The following is a 20,133-nucleotide window of genomic DNA, read 5'->3' on the forward strand; positions in this document are numbered from 1 at the left end:
CCAGGCCGGGGTCTTTCTGTGTGGAGTTTGCATGTTCTCCCCGTGTTTGCGTGGGTTCCCTCCGGGTACTCCGGCTTCCTCCCACTGTCCAAAGATATGCAGCTTGTGGGGATAGGTTAATTGGATAATCCAAATTGCCACTAGGTGTGAATGTGCGAGTGAATGTGAGTGTGAATGGTTGTCTGTCCCTATGTGTTAGCCCTGCGACAGACTGGCGACCTGTCCAGGGTGTACCCCGCCTTTCGCCCTATGACAGCTGGGATAGGCTCCCTGAAAAAGGATAAGCGGAAGCGAATGGATGGATGGATAGACTGGCTCTTCACAGGTTTGTTGCCATAAATCAGCTTGATTTATCATATTTATTTGCTGTTAAATTTGATAGCAACTCACGTTTCCACCTGAAAACTTTGTATTATGTAGGCATTAAGTTTAAACTTCTGGCTTGAATCTTTCTGTAGAAGATTAATACCGCAGCAGGACAAACTGCACCACAGAGCTTGGCAAGAACTAAAGGCCAGTGAAAACTAAAAATTACTGACCTCAGCATGAGGCCTCCTTATAATTATATTGCTTACACGGATACAGTGGATATAAAAAAAAAAGTCTACACAACCCTGTTTAAATGCATCATTTTTGCGATGTTAAAAAATGTGATCACAATGATTCAAAAGTTTTCCCACTTTAATGTGACCTGTAATAATTCAACTGATGAACAAATGTGTTAGGAGAAAATAATAATTTTAATAACAAAAAATGTTTTTTAAGGTGTATTTTTGTCAGAAAACACTTCTGTCCTGCAACCCTATCACATAATTTCGACATATGGAAATACATGACATTGTTGCCACGTGTAATACACATCTAGTGCATGGCGAGTCCCCTGGCAGCCTCACTGACCAGTATTCATCTTGGCTTTTAATCAGTTTTGGGGGGCATCCAGGTTTTTCGTCCCATGTTTTCTCCACTGGGTTCCACAGTATATCCAATGCTGTGGAAATTTTTTGTACCCTTCTCCTGCCTGATACATTTAAACAATGAGATCCTTTGATGCTTTTTAAATCCCTGCTTGCCCTGCAGGGGGTCTTTGTTTATCCTTCAAGCTCCCAGTTTGGGGGTCCCTCCTGAGTGCTCCATTTACCACGGGGATCACTATTGCCTTCACCCTCCACATCTTCTCTAAGTCCTGTGTGTTTCTCAAGCTTCTTGCGTGAGTTCTCTCCAGGTACATAGGCCCATAGGAGTGAATGTGAGCATGAATGGTTGTCTGTTTCTATGCTAGCCCTGTAACAGCCTGGGGACTTGTCGTACTCTGCTTCTCAGCTTTGGAAGCTGAGATAGGCTCCACTGCGTCCCTGTTTCTTTGCTCAAATACTGCAGTAATTTAAGACCAGCAAAAGCAACAAATGATCAAATATGAAATGTTTTATTGACACTGCACAATACATGAAACATTGCTAAGGCAAGAGGCAAAACAAATTTCCCATGTCTAGTCATAAACCTAATTCAGTAGCATAAAGGCACAAATTACACTTATAGTAAAAGTAGTAATTATGGGAGCTGCTGGGTGAGTTTTTAATAATACCGCATGATATTTTTTACACCTGCAAAATAATAAGAAACTAAAGCTTTGAAATGAACGGAAGAGAGTAGAGTAGGTAGATTTTATTTGCCTCCAAATTATTTTGGAGTGGAAGTAGCAGCATTACCGTCTAATCCAAACTCCGTAGCGGTTGGTGGCGGAATTGCGCCACCCTACAGTATACCGCGAGGAAGAAGAAGAAGAAGAAGCAGCAGCATCTGGAGGGGGATTGAGTTTCTGTTTGGTTCTGATTGGCAATGCACTTACGAACAATTAAATAATCTGGAATTTATTTGTATGACAGATATGCACCGCTACACTGCAAGGTAAGAGGTGTTTATATGTCCCCCAACTGTCATTTATCAGCAGACTGACCTTTGGCACACTTTGCAACTGCTGAGCTCTGGTGGTGCGTTAATTTCTGATAAAAAACAAAACAAAAACACAACTGTTGGCACATAGAGGTTAACGCTTCAGCAACACTTTGCCGTTTAATCAAATTTGTTCAAGCTCGTAATTATACAGACTTATTTTATTTCTTTTTTGCATTGGGGGGTAAAAGTTCCAAAGCAGCCAATCATATACATGCTAACGCATGGGCCAATCATCGTCCCTGGCAAAGGATTCAATAGAAAACCTGGCTGATGTCAGGTTTCAGTGTAAATTAGGGGGCTCAAATTTGCGGCCCGTATGTTGACGTGAAGAAATATGCAATTTGGCCCTTGAAGTTACTTTTTGTTTTGTTGTTGACTGAAATGTTAAAATAAGTTCTTTAAAAAGCAACAAATTATTAATGAGCAGGAAGTACAAACATGTTGAGGGATTGGCTGTGTTAGTTCAGTGAGAGTTATTTGTAAAGAAAACAATTTAAGTAGCAGTTAAAACTAATGTGCACACTTATGTCTGCATTTTTATTTTGTTAAATACAAAGAAAGTTATAGCAGAAGTGCTGCCACATGTGTGGCCAGGAAGAGAGCACTAATTTGTTTATTTGGTAGTTCAATGAAAGGCTTCAGTTAGTTAAGAGCAAGAAGAACAATAATTGACGACAACAACAAGAACTAGAATCAGCAAATCTAAGCTGATGTGACCAAACGAGGGAGAACCCAGTCTATGTACCATTACAGCTTTGCCCCCTCCAGGAGCAAAAAAACCCCCAAACACTACTGCAAGGGTGTCCAACTCCAGGCCTCGAGAGCCAGTGTCCTGCAGGTTTTAGATGTCCTTGATCCATCACAGCTGATTTAAATGGCTAAATTACCTCCTAAACATTTCTTGAGGTTTTCCGGGGGCCTGGTAATGATCTAATCATTTGATTCAGGCGTGCTGACCCAGGGTGATATCTAAAACCTGCAGGACTTCAACCCTTGAGGCCTGGAGTTGGCACTACTGCATACAAAATCCTGGAATTAAAACAGTAATTTGAACTCTTCAGTGTACTGTTGGACAATAATTTACTCTCCAGATTTTCATAATCTTTTTTTTGCAGTTCTCTCTTCTTTTGTTGTCATGTTGCAAATAAGTCTTTAAATGTTTTTTCCCTGATTCTTGTTTAGCAGGTTTGTTGAGCGGTACTGGCAGCGTTCAGTCTGCGGTATGAGCTCTGTTGCAGGGAGGAGGAGAGCCCTGCCGAGTGCCTTCCCTGTGCTGGACCTGCCCCTTCTGCCCATCCACAAACACATTTATGAAGCAAACCTCAGAAATAGCAACGCCTGGTGTAAGAAGTAGGTTTTGCTCACACATTTGCTCTCACATTTCCTAGTGTATTAGTATGTGCTTTGTTGCAATTTGGTGTTTCTAATCAACTATTTTAGATTTATTAAGTGGATTTTTGTTTGTTTGTTTTTTTTAATCTCAAAATAAATTCCCTGCTTGTTTGTGTGTGACAGTGTGTTGCCAGATCTGCACATGTTGTCATTCATTATCCCTGGTTATCTCCATTTATTAGGTACACAGAGTTTAGTGAGAAGGTGATGGAAGGGGGAGGGGAGAGGGCCATAGCCAGACACACTCAGAGAAACAGGAAGTTGCTGGTCAGAGACAGGCTTCGCCTCCTATTGGATGACGAGGACTTTCTGGAGCTGTCACTATTTGCTGGTTTGGGTCTTCCGTACGGGGACATACCTTCAGCCGGCAGTATGACTGGTCAGAAACGACTACAGATTAGTGTGACCGCAGCTAAATACCCTCATTTAATTTCTTTATTTCAGATTGTCTTCTGTTTACTCCACATCTTCTGGGATCCGAGTGTGACACTTTATGCATTTTTTTTATTCGTCTGTACAAACATCATTCAGGCATCGGCAGGATCAACGGTCTGTGGTGTGTGTTTGTTGCCAGCGACGCTACGGTGAAAGGAGGCACATCGTATCCTATCACGGTAAAGAAGAATCTCCGAGCGCAGGAAATAGCAATCAAAAATCGTTTGCCTTGCGTGTACCTGGTCGACTCCGGTGGAGCGTTCCTGCCGCTGCAGGTTAGCGCACGCACACATAAGCACATCGCCGATTTAATATGCGTAAGGGTTCTACCTTTAGAGTAAGTGAATGCTAGTGGAATTTATACTGACTGCTGTTTCCTCGTCTGTGTATAAATGTCCAGTCAGAGATTTTTCCTGATAAGAATCACGGAGGAAGGACGTTTTACAATGAAGCCATCATGTCTGCCATGAAGATCCCCCAGGTAAGGATGAGCTAGAAGGCTTTGGTCTTTACATAGATTATCATTCCTGTTTATAAGCTACACTTTGCCTTTAAAATGTTTCATATGCACACACTTGTTTTCTAAAACATTCTCATAATTTGTGAACTGTTGTGCCCCTCCAGGGAGACCATAATCTGAAGACCGTGACTCTATTTAAAATTTTGGCATAATTAATCTCCACAGGCAGAGAATTTTTAAGTCTAAAAATGAAGAGAGAACAAGTTACCATTGTTAAGTTCTCATTGTTTTCTTTGTTTTTGCTTTTGGTTTTTTCACTATTTCAAATTGCAGTTCTGATATGAAAATTGATCATCCTAAAGGTAGCTGTTGTGTGCGGGTCATGCACGGCGGGTGGAGCTTACATGCCCACTATGGCGGAGGAAGCTGTAATGGTGCACAGAATAGGAACCATATTCCTGGGCGGACCGCCACTTGTGAAAGCTGCCACTGGAGAGGAGGTGACGCCAGAGGACCTGGGAGGGGCCAGGCTCCATGCTGAGTATGTGTGTAAATCTAATCAGTCCTGAATAGTATCAGAAGAATTAGTTCATATCATCATGTATCAAGTTACCATCTTGTTCCAGAGTGAGTGGCTGCGTGGATCACTTTGCCTGGGAGGAGAAGGAGGCTTTTGATTACACTAGAAACATTATATCAACCCTCAACTTCCTGCTGCTTGAGGAAGAGGAGGAGACAAAGAAGAGGAACGCAGAGGAGGAGCCACTGCACAGTCTGGAAGAGCTTTTAGGACTCGCCCCTAAGAGTTACAACTACAGCCTGGATGTTAAGATGGTACAATGTGACGGACACAAATGCACAAAGTGCTCTAGTCGGATGAGTTTGTTACTCTTATGCTGAGTTGCGGCTCTGTGACCTTTAGTTGGTTGTTTCTGTTGTTCTGCCCAGGTAGTCAGTCGACTGGTAGATGGGAGCCGCTTTCTGGAATTTAAAGCTCGCTATGGAACCTCACTCGTCACTGGCTTTGCAAAGATACATGGGTAAAAGATATAAACACAACCAATACGCTCACTGAAGTCTTCTTGTAGCACATAAACTCTGATTGTTGACATTGTGTTCCTAATGTTTTTTGTAATACTGAGGACACAATTTACATTTACTGCAGTCCTGCTTTTTATTCTTGGACTCAACTAGAGTAGCTCTGCATGATTATCTAAAATAATCCTTATTTATCCCATACGGGCCATGATGGAGCTTCTCATTTCACCCACTGCCTGAAACAAGCACTTGCCGTTCCTTTCTCTTCCCTTTAAACCAGCTTTCCTCTGATTGGCTGCCCCTTGTGTGCAGTAGGTGGATTGATCTGTTGTGTATGTTATAGCCAGAGTTGTGCGCTTGAGAGGGCCAGATTAGGGAAATTGGCTCACACTGACATCAAACTGAAACAGTAGCAACATTTTCTTTTAAAAGCGTTTACAGTAGCCTGAAACCCGAGCTTTCATCTAGTAGCTTTGCTAATATAATTTTGGTTTCACTTTAAAATATGATGTTACACCTGTTACATGTGGCTGATAATGAATACCTTAAGTAATACTTCACCTAAACTTAAGGTAATTCTTTCTTTGTGTTCACTGCGTCAGTCACCTAGTTGGAATTTTAGCGAATGATGGACAGCTGTCATATGAGGCCACACTGAAAGGAAGCCATTTTGTCCAGTTGTGCAACCAGAGAGACGTCCCACTCCTCTTCCTCCAGAACACGGCACCCACTGCAGCACTGACACTGTCCACAAAACAGGTATTCACTCTCACTTCATTCTCACTAAAAACAAATGCACAGGGACTCAAGTTTGGGAGAGTTTAGAATCACTTTGAGTCCCCAGTAAGTGTAAAAAACCATCCCAAGTACCATTTATTCATGTGTGTCTCCCAGGCAGAGATGAACAGTAACCATCTAAAAGCTCAGGGTTCAATGATGTCAGCAGTAGCATCCGCCTCTGTCCCCAAGATCACTGTGGTGATTGGTGGTTGCCATGGTGCAGACAGCTATGCTATGGTGAGCGAATCAATTTATTTTTCAGTCTAAAGTTTGTACATGACCATTTTCAGATCATTTTTCTGTTTGTTAAACCATGTAACACTGATCGATCAATCAAACGTGATATAAAAGGCACCTAAATTAAGGGATGAACCAGTGTTGTTCCCATATAACAGACAACCTGGCAAAGAGTCCATTTTTAATGTGCCAGTGGGTTTCTGGTCGCCTCTGCAAAAACAAGTGACGCAGTTTCACAGGCATAAAATAGTATTTTTACAGGAAGAAGGTGCTTCCTAAAGAACTTTTAAACAAAAACTTGGAATATCTAAGCTTGGCGTGAGGTGTGTTCTTAAAAAAAATCTGAAGTGAAGGACAAAATAAGTGACATGCCTGGAAAAAAACTAGAAGATAAACAAATGTCATAGTTTGAGAATACATATCCGGAAGTGATGTTAGGGATAACAATGATCCCAAACATGCTGCCATTACAGTAAAAGCATTTCTGGATAGGAAAGCAAGCAATGAAACGCTATCAGTCATGTCATGGACTGACCTGCCAGGAGCTCTGACCGCAACATGACTAAAGCCGTGCAGGATCATCTTGACAGTGAACAGAATAAAAGGCAGCCAACTTCCAAAAAGATTTGAATGTCCTTCAACTATTCCTTAAGACTGCTTAAAGACACAAGACAGCCTCAAGTCTCTACCGCAGAGAGTTTAGAGAAGATATTAGTGGTGCAACGGATCACAGTTGATCCGTAATCCGAACCGATCCCACTCCACGGTTTGGCACGCACGTGATTCGAAAAAGAAGAAAAAAAGTATGTGTATAAAAGCTATTGGGGTGTTTAGCTGCAGACGGGAGGCCGTTTTCCGTTGTGCAAAACAAGGGTTTTAAACTAGTCAACGCGTTAGTTGACGCATTGACGCCGTGCAGCCCCACGCACGGGGCGATAACTAGTTAACAGAGATTTGCCGCATTAATGCAGTTATGGCATTAACATCATTTTAACGAGATTTACTCTGACAGCACTAGTTTAAACTATGATGAACGTGCTTGAGCCACGCTATGATATCCCGTCGCGCGTCCACTTCAGTGACAAGATCGCTCCAAGCATGTATGAGCAGGAAAAGTTTAAAGTTATAACTGAACTGTCCCAGGCATCTTCTGTTACAAACGGGTGGACCTCCAGGGCAACGGAAAGCTACGTGACCGCTCATTATATCACAGCGGAGTGGGAGATAGAAAGCCCTGTACTGCCCTATATTGCATCTTAATTTGTTTTTATATAATTGCGTGGAATGAGTCTTGAGTGGAATGCTTTTTAATAGGCAAAAAATACTTAAATAAGTAAATGGCGAGTTAAATTTTTGTCGTCTTCTTTTTTTCTGCTGATCCGAAAATTGATCCAATCCGTGACGAAAAAAAAACGTGATCCGAACCGTGAGACTTTTGATCCGTTGCACCACTAGAAGATATGCCAAAAAAACCCAGAAATTGCACATAATGATAATTCTTACCGATTCATTGTAATCTTGTAGAATGTGGCTTACAGTAATAATTCCTTCTTCGTTCCTCACCAGTGTGGCCGAGCATTTGATCCTAATTTCTTGTTCCTGTGGCCCAATGCCAAAGTTTCTATTGCCCCTCCGGGTCACATTGGCTCTCTGCTTCCCCTTGATGGTGAGCAAGAAGGAGAGCAGAAGAAGCAGGAAGAGGAACTAAACAGGATGTTGGTGGAAGAGAGTTCAGCTTTCTTCTCCTCCAGCAGGATGTGGGATGATGGAGTCATTCTGCCGCAGAACACCCGGAAGGTAAAAATGACCCATTTTTAAGGGATTATCTGTGTCTTTGGGAACATTCGAGAGCACATTTAAGAACGCTTCTTTTTTGTTGTTGTTGTATTTATTGCTTTTTGGTTTCAGGTTCTTAGAGACGTTTTGGACATCATCAAACAGCAGCGGTATCAGCTGTCTACAGAGACTCTGCAATCGATACCTCTGCGTATGTAGAGGCTTCTGTCCCCATCAGATTTAACTGCTCCTGTTGGACTCACAACAATCCCGTTTTCACTTGTAATGGAAGAAGCTTCTCTGTAAATTTGTTGAGGTCACCACAACAAATATGTAATCAATCCTGTGTACTGTAAATGTAGGCGCTAGGTCAAACCACTCTGGAGAGAGGGATTTAAATCCTGCACAGTTCCTCATCAGGTTTTGATTGTCAGCACTTTCAGACCAAGTTGCAGAACAAAATATTTCTCTGGGATGTTTACACACAGCAGCCTAGTGGTGGATCATTCCTCACACAGAATGCCTGACAGCGAGTTGATCTATAAGCGATTCAATCAGTTCAGTTGTTTGTTCTTTACAACACAAAGCATGAACAGCAGTGCATTGGCTCCTTTTACCTGTAGCCTTACATGTAAAAGAATGATTTCCAGTTTCTTTCTCACAGTGAGGATTAATGCTTATTAATATAACATGAGCATCACTTTGGTACTTAAGCTACGTATCTGCATTGGATCAGAACTGGAAAAGTTGGATCAGTGCAGCCTGCATTTTGGTTTAAAATTAGTTTCTTCCTAAAAAAAAAAAACAGTTGCCTAGAAACGTGCACTCTATTTCTGTCAGTTTGTTCCAAAAGAAACCCAGTTTAGAAAAAAAATTATAATGTAACTATTGTAGTACAGTTTTTAGTTTAATTATCATGGATTTTAACATTTTGTGTAGTCATTTGTTTGTAATGTTTTGAGGAAGAACACAGAACACAAGTTTTGTTTTTTGTTTTTTTTATTAACCAAAAAGTGAAATTACACATTCACATAAAATTAAAAAAACTCATCTTATATCAATTAAAAAACTACATGTAATATGAGACGAGAAGACATGTACATGTCGTTGGTCAGTGGGAGTGCTGATGCCAGGGTGGTATGCTGCTGAATAAACAGAGATCTGCTTTAGTTTAATAACCCAACATTTGACCTGCTTGTGCAAGCTGTGGACCTGCAGCCAGCTTTATTTCCAATCGTAGAAAAATAGCACTGCTTTTATTTGCATCTACATTTTTTTCTTCTAAATTCAACAATATAATTGGCTTATAAACAGTGCTGCATATACATGAAGGTCAACGATAAACAGCTAGCTTTCACAAAGCACTGTGGAAGTTTGATTATACTCCATATTTACTGTATTTGGTGCCAAACTAAGTTGTAACAACCACAGTGTGTACACAGAAACAAGTTTAGGAACATATATGTATAAAGTACAGTTAATCCACAACTATTCATCTGGTATTATAACATGCTGTTGATTTTCTAAAAAGATGTTGAAATCTGAAGTTTGAATGCAATGAAGAGTCAAATTTAAAGTGATATCAAAAGTCCATACGCAACAAGCAATGGTGCTTAATCCAAATGACATGGATGCACCAATATATAACTCTTTTCTAATATCATGTTAATCTCAGTTTTGGATTTTTAGTACGTGGTCAGACCCATATCCTGCTCATCATATAATTTTACTGGATTGGTAGGATTACATGTTTTTATAGCTCACATTTCCAAATGTTGCCTCAATTTTGTGATGAGTGATGAATGTATGCACAGATTTATTTTTACAACATGTGTTGTCAAAACAAATACACATTAACAGTTTTTGTATTTGACCAAAATTGTTTCAAATACCTGTAGCAAAAATACCGTCTGTGTACATTTGTGGATTTACAACAACAATTACATAAACATAAACTGATTATGCAGTAAATGTGGTTGATGTAATGCTTCGCTGGGCTTCTTCTCACCACCAGCTACAGCTACAGGAAAAATAGAACCAACATGCATTGTGTGGCCAGGTAACATATGACAGAGACTGCTGAAGATTTTTTTTTTTTTTTAGCAGCATTGTAAAGCAATGATGGGGTTTCATTTCCATAAGAAAACTCGTCTATGGTGGGAGAAAAGAGCCAGACTGGTGTATTTCATGAAGCACCTGTTTGGAAGAAACGCAGCTTCATGGCTTGTAAGTCCCATGCAGGGTGATGGGGATGATAGTGTTGACCTCTGCCCTGGCGAGCTCTGTCAGGTTTCTGGCATCCAGCACCAGGAGGGAACCTGGTCTCTGCGCACCTGGCTTTACCACAATGCTCAGCAACACACCTGTAAAACCCAGACACGGGAGGCAACTGCTTGCGTGTTCTACAGCAAACGTTCATAAGGAAAAACGCAAAAAAGTTGTTTCAAATGAGCGTAATGTGTCTACAGTTAGAGTTTGGGTGTGTAAAGATGATAAAATATGTATATTTGATGCTGAATGAATGAAAGAAAGGATACGTTTGCATCCCATATTTAGGTTGTGTCATCTGTGCTAGGCAGAGATTTATGTAGCGCTAATAAAAACTTTGGTTTGAAACATACATTACACAAAATCGACTTGTATATCAAACACTTGCCAATGTGTGAATGACTGCAGTGTAGCTTAAAATGTAGCTTTACTCATCTAATTTTCCATGAAAACTTAAAGCATTTACAGGAGTTCCACTTACTGGACATAGAAAATAATGCGCCTTTGGATGATAAACTGTATATAAAAACATGGAGGCGGTCACTTTACCCATTGAGCATATTCTAGATGATCCTTGTTCGTTTGTTTTTTTTTTACTTAATATAATGACAACAACAAAAATGATAAGCATCTAATAAAGAAGACAATAATTTAATAAATTAATTTCATGCTTGATTCAATATGATCTGAAAGCCACAAACACCCTGAAGACCAGTGTTAGTGTGTAATTCTGTGGGCTAAGATGTGAGAATGTGTCCTACCATCATCCTCCTCTGTAGCTCCGGGTGACGGCACAAACAGTGGCTCTGATGGGTAACTGTCCTCCTCCTGCCACACCCAGGTCTCTTTGGTCTGCACATTCAGCTTGACGATCTAAAGCAGCAACCAGTTGCTTTTAATGTCTTGTGGAGTTAGCTAACGTCACGGGCCCTGCAACTGTCCTCGTCTCCTGATGTGTTCAATGAAAACCCTTCTTACCCTGTCAGGAATGAAGTGGTTGAGTCCCAGGCCATAGGCGAAGGAGTACTTCTTCCCACAGCACTTTGAATAGTTGATCTGTGGAAACTCGAAAGCTGAGAGAGTGACACAGAGAAAAGAAATGAATATGGGCACATATTTAATATGTTATAACAATCAGTGTATTATGTACCCTTCAGGATACACATATTGGAATATACAGAGAACATGTAAACTATAGTGTATATGTGATACCCTGTCTTGGTCCAGAAAACAGCACTTCAGGTTCGAGCCAGATAGTACCGTCGCTGTGAAGAACGGCGGTCGCTGTAGTGTACGACAGAGATACCAGATTCTTCCCCCGATCCTCCTGAAAACACACACAAAGTTGTGTACAGAATACCGTGGAGCTTAAAGATAAAGAGATATCATTCCTAGGTTACAGTAAATGTTTTGGCTTCATGCAGGGGTTTTTTTTAGGGTTGAATAAATATGGAACGACAGAACATTTTGTTGTCACAAATTAAAATTATTTGTGATGCTGCACAATTTTCTCAGATCTCAGATCTTGTATGTCATATTACAACTAGATTTTTATTTGGGCTATTTTGTTACTTCCTGATATGACAAACAAGCTAACTAATTGATCAGTCCAATGTTGTAAATCCAGCTCTATGGGAACCATTACAGTAAGGATCTAATAAAAGCAATACAAAGTAAAAATACAATTTTATTTATATAGCACTTTTAAAGGTAAATATCTCAAACTGCCACACAACAAAATGCTGAAAATACAAAGATAAAATTTGCCCCAAAGCAAGTTTTAGCCTTTCAAAACAGATCCCATTATTTCATTATTTTCTGATTCATGAATGTCTAATACCGCTCTCACAGTTTTGATGAAGAGTTTAACGGGTGAAACAAAAGGTATTTAAATACATTATTAAGTTTTTAAGTACATTTTCGGTTACACAGAGAGGCTAATGATTGTTATTCCCAATTATACTATGATATAATATAATAATAATAATATAATATTGCATCTAATATAAGTAGATTTAATTTAACTTGACCTATATTCAGATAAACAGGTACACATAAATAACAGTGACAACACCTTTTCCACTTATACTGTAGTAGCAAAAATTAGCTTTAGAGGCTGTGAGCTGACCAATTAAAACTGATATGAAGAAACGATTCCATGAGTCCATTAATCACTATTTGTCATTTACAATGTTTCTGATCAATCCTATGACATATTAGATTAAAAAACTGGTAACACTTTATAATACGACCTGTGTATTAGGTGTAAGTACCCTGTAATTATATGCAATTTGCAGGCCAGCGTTTGGAGGAAACAATGACACTGTAAGACCCACGACAAAGGTGCAAGTGTCCTGTACTTATGTGGAATTTGCAAGCAACAAGTCAGGTTTTTGTAGGACAAGCCAGGACCCTTACTGGATACTCGGTGGGAATTGAGCTTGCAACTCTCGCTCTAAAGGTTTGTAGTCTTACCACTACACCATCTAGCTGCTACAATACCTAATACTGTGTTGTTATAAAGAATTTTCTTCTGCATTTTAAAAAATGTGGCCTGCCTAATCAGTATGATGGATCCTGTTACAGTGCTAAATAATCACTATTAATGATCAAACATATAACTGATGACATAAATAACTTGCACTATCTCTGTGTGTAGACTCACTCTGTGAATATCCAGTGGAAGGACATATCGTCTGACCTCAGGCTGTGGAGCTCGTGCAGCTGCTTTCTTCACCTCCTCCCACTCCTCTTTCACATTAGCCAGGTACAGGTAGTTATACACAAATTCATGACTGTAAAGAAACACAGAGAGAGTGAGAGAGAGAGAGATGTCACATAATTGCATGTAAGACACTTGCACATACACACAGCTTTACACTTACCCTTTCCACGCGCAGAGATCGACAACGATGAATCCTTCGTCTTCATAGGCGTTAATATGGTGAAAGAGGTTGAATGCTGATGTTCTGAACTTGTGACTACTCAGATAACCCGCTGGCTCTTTACTGGCCAAGTGGAACCATGTCTGCAGCACACAAACACACATACTCACTGACCAGATGATACCAAGCAGACACACATGACCAATCAATTAACTTTTTCCCAGGAGAAGGCTCAGAAACTTGGAGCAAGCAGGTGACTTTAGTAAATAGCACAGCTGTGTGGCTTTTAGTGAAATTAATGCAAAAGAGTCCAAAAGATCTAATATAAATTATATTCAGATATTGCAGGTGTTTGTAACTCCAGCATTCAAGAACAGACTGGATTCCAGGGGCCTTCTTTAATGCCTGTGCCCTGCCTACCCCCATGCTGGCGTTGGGCTCAAAGCAGTCCATGTATGTGGCTCCTCTGAAGCTCCAAGCTGACAAGAACTTGAGCAGGTTGATCTTCACCGGCTGCTCCACGAATACAAAATAGTTGTCTGTCATACCGAAGCTGGAGACAGATAAGCAAAACAGTGAAAGACACTCAGAGGCAAAGCACAGTTCATCTTAATGGTAAAACGTCAAATACAAAGAGAAAGGAACAAAAACAAAAACCAGGCTTTGTGTACATGTATGAGATAACTCTGTACCTGTGTACGTAGGAGGGTTTAAGCCTCTCACTGCTTGGCAGCTGGACCAACACTTGGGACTTCTCTATGGGGTCTGATTTATCTGGAATCACAGAGATACAAACATATACATTGTTCCTGACAATTTTATTTGAATTCTCTGCATTCTGCTTGCTTCAACTTTTCTTTTAAACCTTTTTCTTTTTTTAAATCTTTGTCTCATTTTCTTTTCTCCTTTTTTCTGTTATCCACCGTTTTCTTCTATCCTGTTCGCTCCCTTTTTATCTATCATGTTCTTCTTTTTTCTTGACAGTCTATCGTCGCGGTAACAAACAGTCAGTGCTTAAAAGCTTATCTGGAAAACTCAGGCATGATACTCCTTTCAAACCCAAATCTCTATAAGATAAAAATTTACAATATAATTTAAAGGTCAATAAACATCAATAAACATAATAATAATAATAATAATAAAATAATAAAATAATAATCAATTAAAACATATCCATTGATAGTCATTGAGAGTATTGTGTATAATGAACTCACCTTTCGGAACAGGTGGGATCTTAACAATGTTATAAGCCAGACTCATGTTCTTGCCAAAGCAGTTGCCAATGTTGTAGAGCGTGCCATCTCGTTCAGTGTGGGGGTGGGCGGTCACCCCATTCACTGAGAGGTACTTACAAAGATCCACCTATTGCAAATTGGAAGACATTCAAGTTGAAAGCTAAATATGTAAAATCACAACCGGAAACAGTCATAGATGCTGCAAGGAAAGAATAATAAAGCAACTGAAAATGCAGCAATGTTGAAAACTAGAACTCTTCCTTCTGGCATATTTGGGGAGGGTATAGGTTTAATAACGCTACCAGAAAATGACGATGGCTCTAGCTTACTGTAAATTTAAACCAATCAGCTCCCACCTTTTTTAATGTCTCCAGTGAATCAGGGTCAACTTTGGTAATGTAGTTGGTCTCAGTGACTGCGTAGAAGTCTTCACCAATCGGGTAGACGTTCACTAAACAGTTATCAGTCACTTCAATGCCTCTGAAGTAAGTAAAGAACCTGAAATTACAAGCACGAGGAAAACTTTATATTAAACCAACCGTTTCCCTAAACCCATAGTAATAATACAACAACACAGGCACAACATGATAAGATCAGTGTATGTGAACCAAAAGCTCAAGTTTGACACTGTTTTACTCCTGGGATTTGTAAAGCATCAAAGAGGGAGGATACCTTAATATGGTCATCTCAGGAACCCCAACCCACCTACTGGTAAAACTACCTGTTTCTGATGAAGGTTGAGTTACAAGGAGGGAGCTAAATGGATTGTTTACAGTGTATGAGCTGAGAGGATGCACCAAGGCTCATTATAATATAACATGGATATTTATTAGAATATTGATAGTTATTCATAACTATGACTCATGAAAACTACTATATGAAGTTCCAGAATAAAAATATAGCACTGGGAATGAGCACGGTTCATTTAAGAACACTGAAAGGGGATATGTGGAACATAAATGACAAACACTAAGGATTTTTTTTTAAATCTATAAATAGATCTTGAAAAAAAAAACCCCCAACAGGTTTCTCCATTTGAACGCTTTCAACATCGTGCACTTCACAACCACAGGAATGTTGGACGCTTCCAGTCTAACTGTTCAGTACAGTCTCCTGGCCTCAGCTTCGCGCCAAATGAAAGGTTTTATCTTCTTATCTTGTTTTTTTGCAATACATCAATAAACCAATAATAAAGAAATAACCGTACATTGACAATTGATTAAATGGAAAATCAAATGAGAAAAGCACGTTTAAATGCAATCAAGGAAGCACAATAATTTAAGTCATATAAATAAAATGTTTTTTAATTGAATTGCATATTAAGTTATTTATTTATTGAGCTATTTGTTTTAATTCGACAGCTTTTGTACAGTGTAATGTTCCTTTTAGGGCATGGGTTTGGGATTACCTTGAGAAGATGTTTTTGCAGGGGTCTGGGTAGGCTGCCGTGCCAAACTCAGTGATGACAACTCTGTTCTCTGTCATGGCCCGAACATAAGCATCTGTCCTAATAAACCTGAGCACAAACATCAACTAGTATGTCAGCTGTTTTTGAATCCCACTCATATTACTTTAAAAATTTTCGTTGTGACACGTGACTGAAATCTTTGAAACACAAAAAGCCTTCTTCATTCGTTGCCTGTTTCTTTGCAACATCCCACTTTTCCTCAGCTGCAAAGAACTCCAAACCAAAATCAGATGTCATAAAAACCCACAACTGGAGCTTGGAGCTGCTGGGAATATGAGAACCAGATTTTCTTCTTCTTCTTTTTCTTTTGTGATTTAAGAAAAAATGCCTTAACGTCCTGATGTCAGTACAGCTAGAAACGTACGTTCTTAAAAGGTATTTCCTCAGAATACTGCAACTTGAAATATGAAATATAAAAATAATGTGCTCTGCTTTTGTAGATTAATCCGTTTTCTTACTTCCGGTAATAAGTCACCTGACCGTTTTTCAGGTCAAACTTGTGGATGAGAGCCTGTCCATCAAACAGGTGCTGGAAATGTTCATCTCCCACCTCGAAGAGACCTGGACCCATCCTCAGAAGACTTCCCCCCAGCCATGACGGGATAACACCTGCAGTGATAAAACCATCAAACGAAGCCGTGCACATCCTGACCACATGATGCCACATTCTGCTGTCTAAAAACTCAGACTATAGGATTCTGTCTACACTTGTTTTCACACTATGCACATCAAGTGGTTAGTATCAAACTTTACCCATTTCTAACACCCCAGTGTCACTTATAACACTACAGTATTTTTATCCACAAGACTGATCCTGGCAGTAACACCAAAAATGAATTTTGCTCTAGATGGGTGAACAGGTCAGGCCTGAAGCTGAGTATATCTCAGACTAAGTCAGACTAATGTCTTCTCTCTATTTTCCTTGCATCAAAGGATTTACTTTCACAGTAGCCTTTATGTTAACCAATGTACAACATTTAGTTCAATCAAAAAACATTATACTCCATGAGGCAGTACATATACATGCCACACATATACATATTTATATTTATTCGTATATGTTACATAATAATGTTATTATAAATCCTAACTATTGATTTTCTTAAGTATTGTGTTCATTTTATTATCCTTCTGTGATAGCAATGTTTGTGTCTTTCGCGTGTCATGTTCAATGTACGTTACCTGTGAGTAACCTAATGGTCACCAAAGGAGTTTTATTTGAGTAAACACTAAATACAGAACTAACAAATAACTATACGTAATTTAAAAAAGCACACTTGTGTAGTGATAATGCTGGCCAGTGTATTTTCAGGCGTTATGCTACTATGCCGTACATATTTATTTTAGTGTATATTAGATGATTGCGTTAATATAATCCGCTAACTTGTGTTTATTGTTTCACTATGACTTTGAAATAGGCAGTGCACTTGTGGATGTCATAGGAGAAATGCCTTTTGCAGATGTTTCCATTTGACATTTCAGATGATAAAAAAATAGGAGAAACCGCACGCTTGTGATGAAATTTAGTTGTTATATCAATGCAACCATCAGTGGAAGTTTTCAAGAGAGGGGTTAGAAAACCATAAATGTAGATTCCATGTGAGGAAACACAGCCAGTGTAAAATGCTTTAGCCCTGCATGCAATCTGAAGGCCACCAGATGGGGATAGCTGTGGTTACTGAAAGTGTTCAGGTCCCACAGCAGTCTATGGGAAAAGTCTTCCCGCATTCCCCTGTGTTAACCCTTTCCTGAGTTTATGGGCTCAGTCACTTATTTCATGAAGAACAGTGAAGTCTATTTTGTAAATCTTGGTTATACTATGTTTCAGAATGACATGTCAATTTGTTGATGACTTGTGATTGACAAGTAGTTAGGGAGAGAGCAATCACACCTGCCCGTGTTTGTCGCACCTGCTTAAATTTTTGGTGACAATGAAAACACCAATCATGACGTTTCAAAACTGCACTTTAGAAATCAACAGATGACATTGTGACAGTAGCTGTATGTCCAGTTTTTATACTGTGCATGGCCTGGATCCTTCCCCTCCCCCTTTCCTACAGTCCATCATTGTAAACATATGCAGTGACATGACCTGAAAGTTGTTGCGCAAGTTATAAAAGCAAACCAATATACTTTTAAGTTTAGAAAAATGGGCTCCCCCTTGTATACCTGCCATTACCTGCCACCTTCACACTGCAAATGTGAACATATAATAGAAGAGTGTGGCACATTGTTCTTTGCTTCTGCCACTCATAAGTAATAGTCATCAGATCATAGATGCAAGTTTACGGAGACAGGAGATCTGTCACAGCTAAATGTTCCTCAGCAAAATAAAGAATTTCTAATTTCCCACATGTGATCCTTGATTTGTTCATAATTGCCCAACCTGTAATGATAAATCTTTAGAGGACTCTCATAATATCTAAAGCATATTTAACTGCAGATTATTCATTACCACTAAATCAGAAATCTCATGAACACTGGTACTGGAGGAAATTTCAGGTGATTCGCTGTCTTGGAACCATAAATGTTAGTGATTAAAGCCACACTGCCATCGACACAGCCATGCATTGCTACTTGTTTTTTGTCAGTCGCTCTTTCCTACCAGTGATAACTGCTGGTATGGGTTCATTCAGCTCCTCCACAGACTCAAAGATCTTCTTGTAGCTGGCAGCAGGATGCTCCACGCTGCAAACAAAATACAAAAAGTTTTTCTTTTTTGGACTTCAGAAATAATGAAATATGTCTACAAGTTTTCTCAACTGCTTGTTCCTTGTTTGTCTTGTTAACAGCCAGTTCGTTTGTCGTTTGTTGGATATCTTACCCATTGTCCTCCCCTCAAAGGGAGGAAGTATGTAATTGATTCCATTTGTTTGTTTGCAGTCTAGCATCCATAGCTGTCAAGATATCATTTCCACATTTTCTCAGACGGTAGATACCAACAACAGCTCGAGCTGATTTACTTTTTGTGAAAATCAGGTCAAAGTCCAGGTCACACTGCATTATATTTCCTCAGCTGTCTTCAAACTTCACAGAAGTACAGTGGGCCTCCTCTGGGGGTTCTGAGTGGTCTTGTTTTGTCATGTATTATTATTTTTGTGTTTTCTTACATTTCTCTATTCCTTTTAAAATCAACATTCTTTCTCACAGTTTTGTTTTGCTTTGTTGCATTTGTGTAGAAGCAGGGCTGAAATTCTTCCTCAGTTACTGGGCCAAGATTCCTTCAGAGTACATACATCAGCTTTTCTAAGCTTTTCTAAGATCCATCGAGTATTTTACTACAGCACCAGTGACTTACTGTGAAATTTCAGGTTGAAACTCCCGAGGTAAACTGTTTGAAATCTGCTCCGATGACTCATCATCAGATCATTTCGAGCAGAGCAGAACAAAGCACGTCTGCCAGCTGCTTTCTGTTATGTTGTTGGGGAAAACCAGCAAAACCCAACCTTGAAAAGTCATTTTCAACCTTTCAAGCTTTTGTCTTCACTGCCATGCATCTGAGAAACTAAAGAGAAGGTGTTACTCACCGGCTGACCATGCTGCTACGCTCTTCACACACTTTCACACAAGCTGCTTACAAAAGAGGCTCTGGCTGGTATTTAAACCCTGCACAGATTTCCTGTGGTAAGCAATGGAAACGGTGCCCCATCCACCCTCCTCCCCTTCTCCCCTCCCCTTTTCCATCCCTCCTCGCTCCCCGTCCTCTTCTCCTCCTCCTCTCCTCCTCCTATTTTCCCTTCATGCCTTTTGCTCCCCCTTTTCAGCACCCCTTCCCAAACCTCTTCCACCTCCCCCCAAGTCTTAACCAGAGCTGAACAAGCCAGCTTTGTGTCCTCTCCTTTCAGACGCCAGGCCCCCGGCTCTTTGCAGAACTTTCTCCGGCCCACCTAAACAAGGTCTGGGAACACAAACAGTCACCAGTGATGTGGGTCAAACTAGCAAATTCAGCCTTTAAAAGCAGTGTGTTTGAAGGTGGATATGCTTGCAGAAAGAATCTTATCTAATTAGTTCCAGACAGCTTTGACAAAGGCTGAGAAACTATTTTAATTAGCTACTCAGTGAGGAAGGAGAGTAACACACACACACACACACACACACACACACACACACACACACACACACACACACACACACAAATGGGCTGCATTTCATCCTGCAACAGGTGGAATTCTTATTGGTTTGAGATGCTTTCCCTACCACCTGCGG

At 39.9% G+C, this 20,133-nt stretch overlaps 2 protein-coding genes across 4 annotated transcripts; one reads left to right on the forward strand and one right to left on the reverse strand.

Annotated features, from left to right (window-relative positions):
• The first annotated feature begins 1,772 nt into the window (after positions 1 to 1,772).
• Positions 1,773 to 10,042, forward strand: LOC146689004 (methylcrotonoyl-CoA carboxylase beta chain, mitochondrial). Of its 2 annotated transcripts, none has more exons than XM_085436432.1 (12): positions 1,773 to 1,905; positions 3,136 to 3,303; positions 3,528 to 3,724; positions 3,877 to 4,055; positions 4,181 to 4,261; positions 4,603 to 4,781; positions 4,867 to 5,074; positions 5,189 to 5,280; positions 5,881 to 6,037; positions 6,173 to 6,295; positions 7,862 to 8,092; positions 8,204 to 10,042. In XM_085436432.1, exons 1-12 carry the CDS (start codon positions 1,877 to 1,879, stop codon positions 8,288 to 8,290), a joined length of 1,731 nt encoding a protein of 576 aa, XP_085292558.1. In that variant the 5' UTR covers positions 1,773 to 1,876; the 3' UTR covers positions 8,291 to 10,042. The 2 variants fall into 2 exon arrangements, with proteins under 2 accessions (XP_085292558.1, XP_085292559.1); XM_085436433.1 differs by having other exon boundaries at positions 3,139 to 3,303.
• On the reverse strand, positions 9,899 to 19,543 carry LOC146689005 (retinal Mueller cells isomerohydrolase-like). Of its 2 annotated transcripts, none has more exons than XM_085436435.1 (14): positions 19,455 to 19,543; positions 18,533 to 18,615; positions 16,386 to 16,536; positions 15,868 to 15,975; positions 14,816 to 14,957; positions 14,439 to 14,586; positions 13,917 to 13,998; positions 13,645 to 13,777; positions 13,225 to 13,367; positions 13,041 to 13,134; positions 11,552 to 11,666; positions 11,318 to 11,412; positions 11,101 to 11,212; positions 9,899 to 10,434 (listed from the first exon to the last, which is right to left on the reverse strand). In XM_085436435.1, the coding sequence occupies exons 1-14, from the start codon at positions 19,463 to 19,465 to the stop codon at positions 10,289 to 10,291; spliced, it is 1,563 nt and encodes a 520-aa protein (XP_085292561.1). In that variant the 5' UTR covers positions 19,466 to 19,543; the 3' UTR covers positions 9,899 to 10,288. The 2 variants fall into 2 exon arrangements, with proteins under 2 accessions (XP_085292561.1, XP_085292560.1); XM_085436434.1 differs by having other exon boundaries at positions 13,005 to 13,134.
• Positions 19,544 to 20,133: the final 590 nt, after the last annotated feature.

This window comes from Copadichromis virginalis, linkage group LG17 (genome assembly GCF_057382275.1).
Source record: "Copadichromis virginalis isolate Kocher_CV1m ecotype Utaka linkage group LG17, C_Virginalis_male_GT1.1, whole genome shotgun sequence".
Classification (NCBI taxonomy): Eukaryota; Metazoa; Chordata; class Actinopteri; order Cichliformes; family Cichlidae; genus Copadichromis; species Copadichromis virginalis.

What these genes read in the sequence shown, in the direction of transcription:
- LOC146689005 (XM_085436434.1), bottom strand. An exon ending in GATCCCACCTGTTCCGAAAG is followed by an intron (nt 13,999 to 14,438) that starts GTGAGTTCATTA and finishes CTGTGATTCCAG; the next exon opens with ATAAATCAGACCCCATAGAG. An exon ending in ACCACTTCATTCCTGACAGG is followed by an intron (nt 11,213 to 11,317) that starts GTAAGAAGGGTT and finishes TTGCTGCTTTAG; the next exon opens with ATCGTCAAGCTGAATGTGCA.
- LOC146689004 (XM_085436432.1), top strand. Translation starts at nt 1,877, where the DNA reads ATGACAGATATGCACCGCTACACTGCAAG. An exon ending in AGCAACGCCTGGTGTAAGAA is followed by an intron (nt 3,304 to 3,527) that starts GTAGGTTTTGCT and finishes TCCATTTATTAG; the next exon opens with GTACACAGAGTTTAGTGAGA. An exon ending in GTGCAGACAGCTATGCTATG is followed by an intron (nt 6,296 to 7,861) that starts GTGAGCGAATCA and finishes GTTCCTCACCAG; the next exon opens with TGTGGCCGAGCATTTGATCC.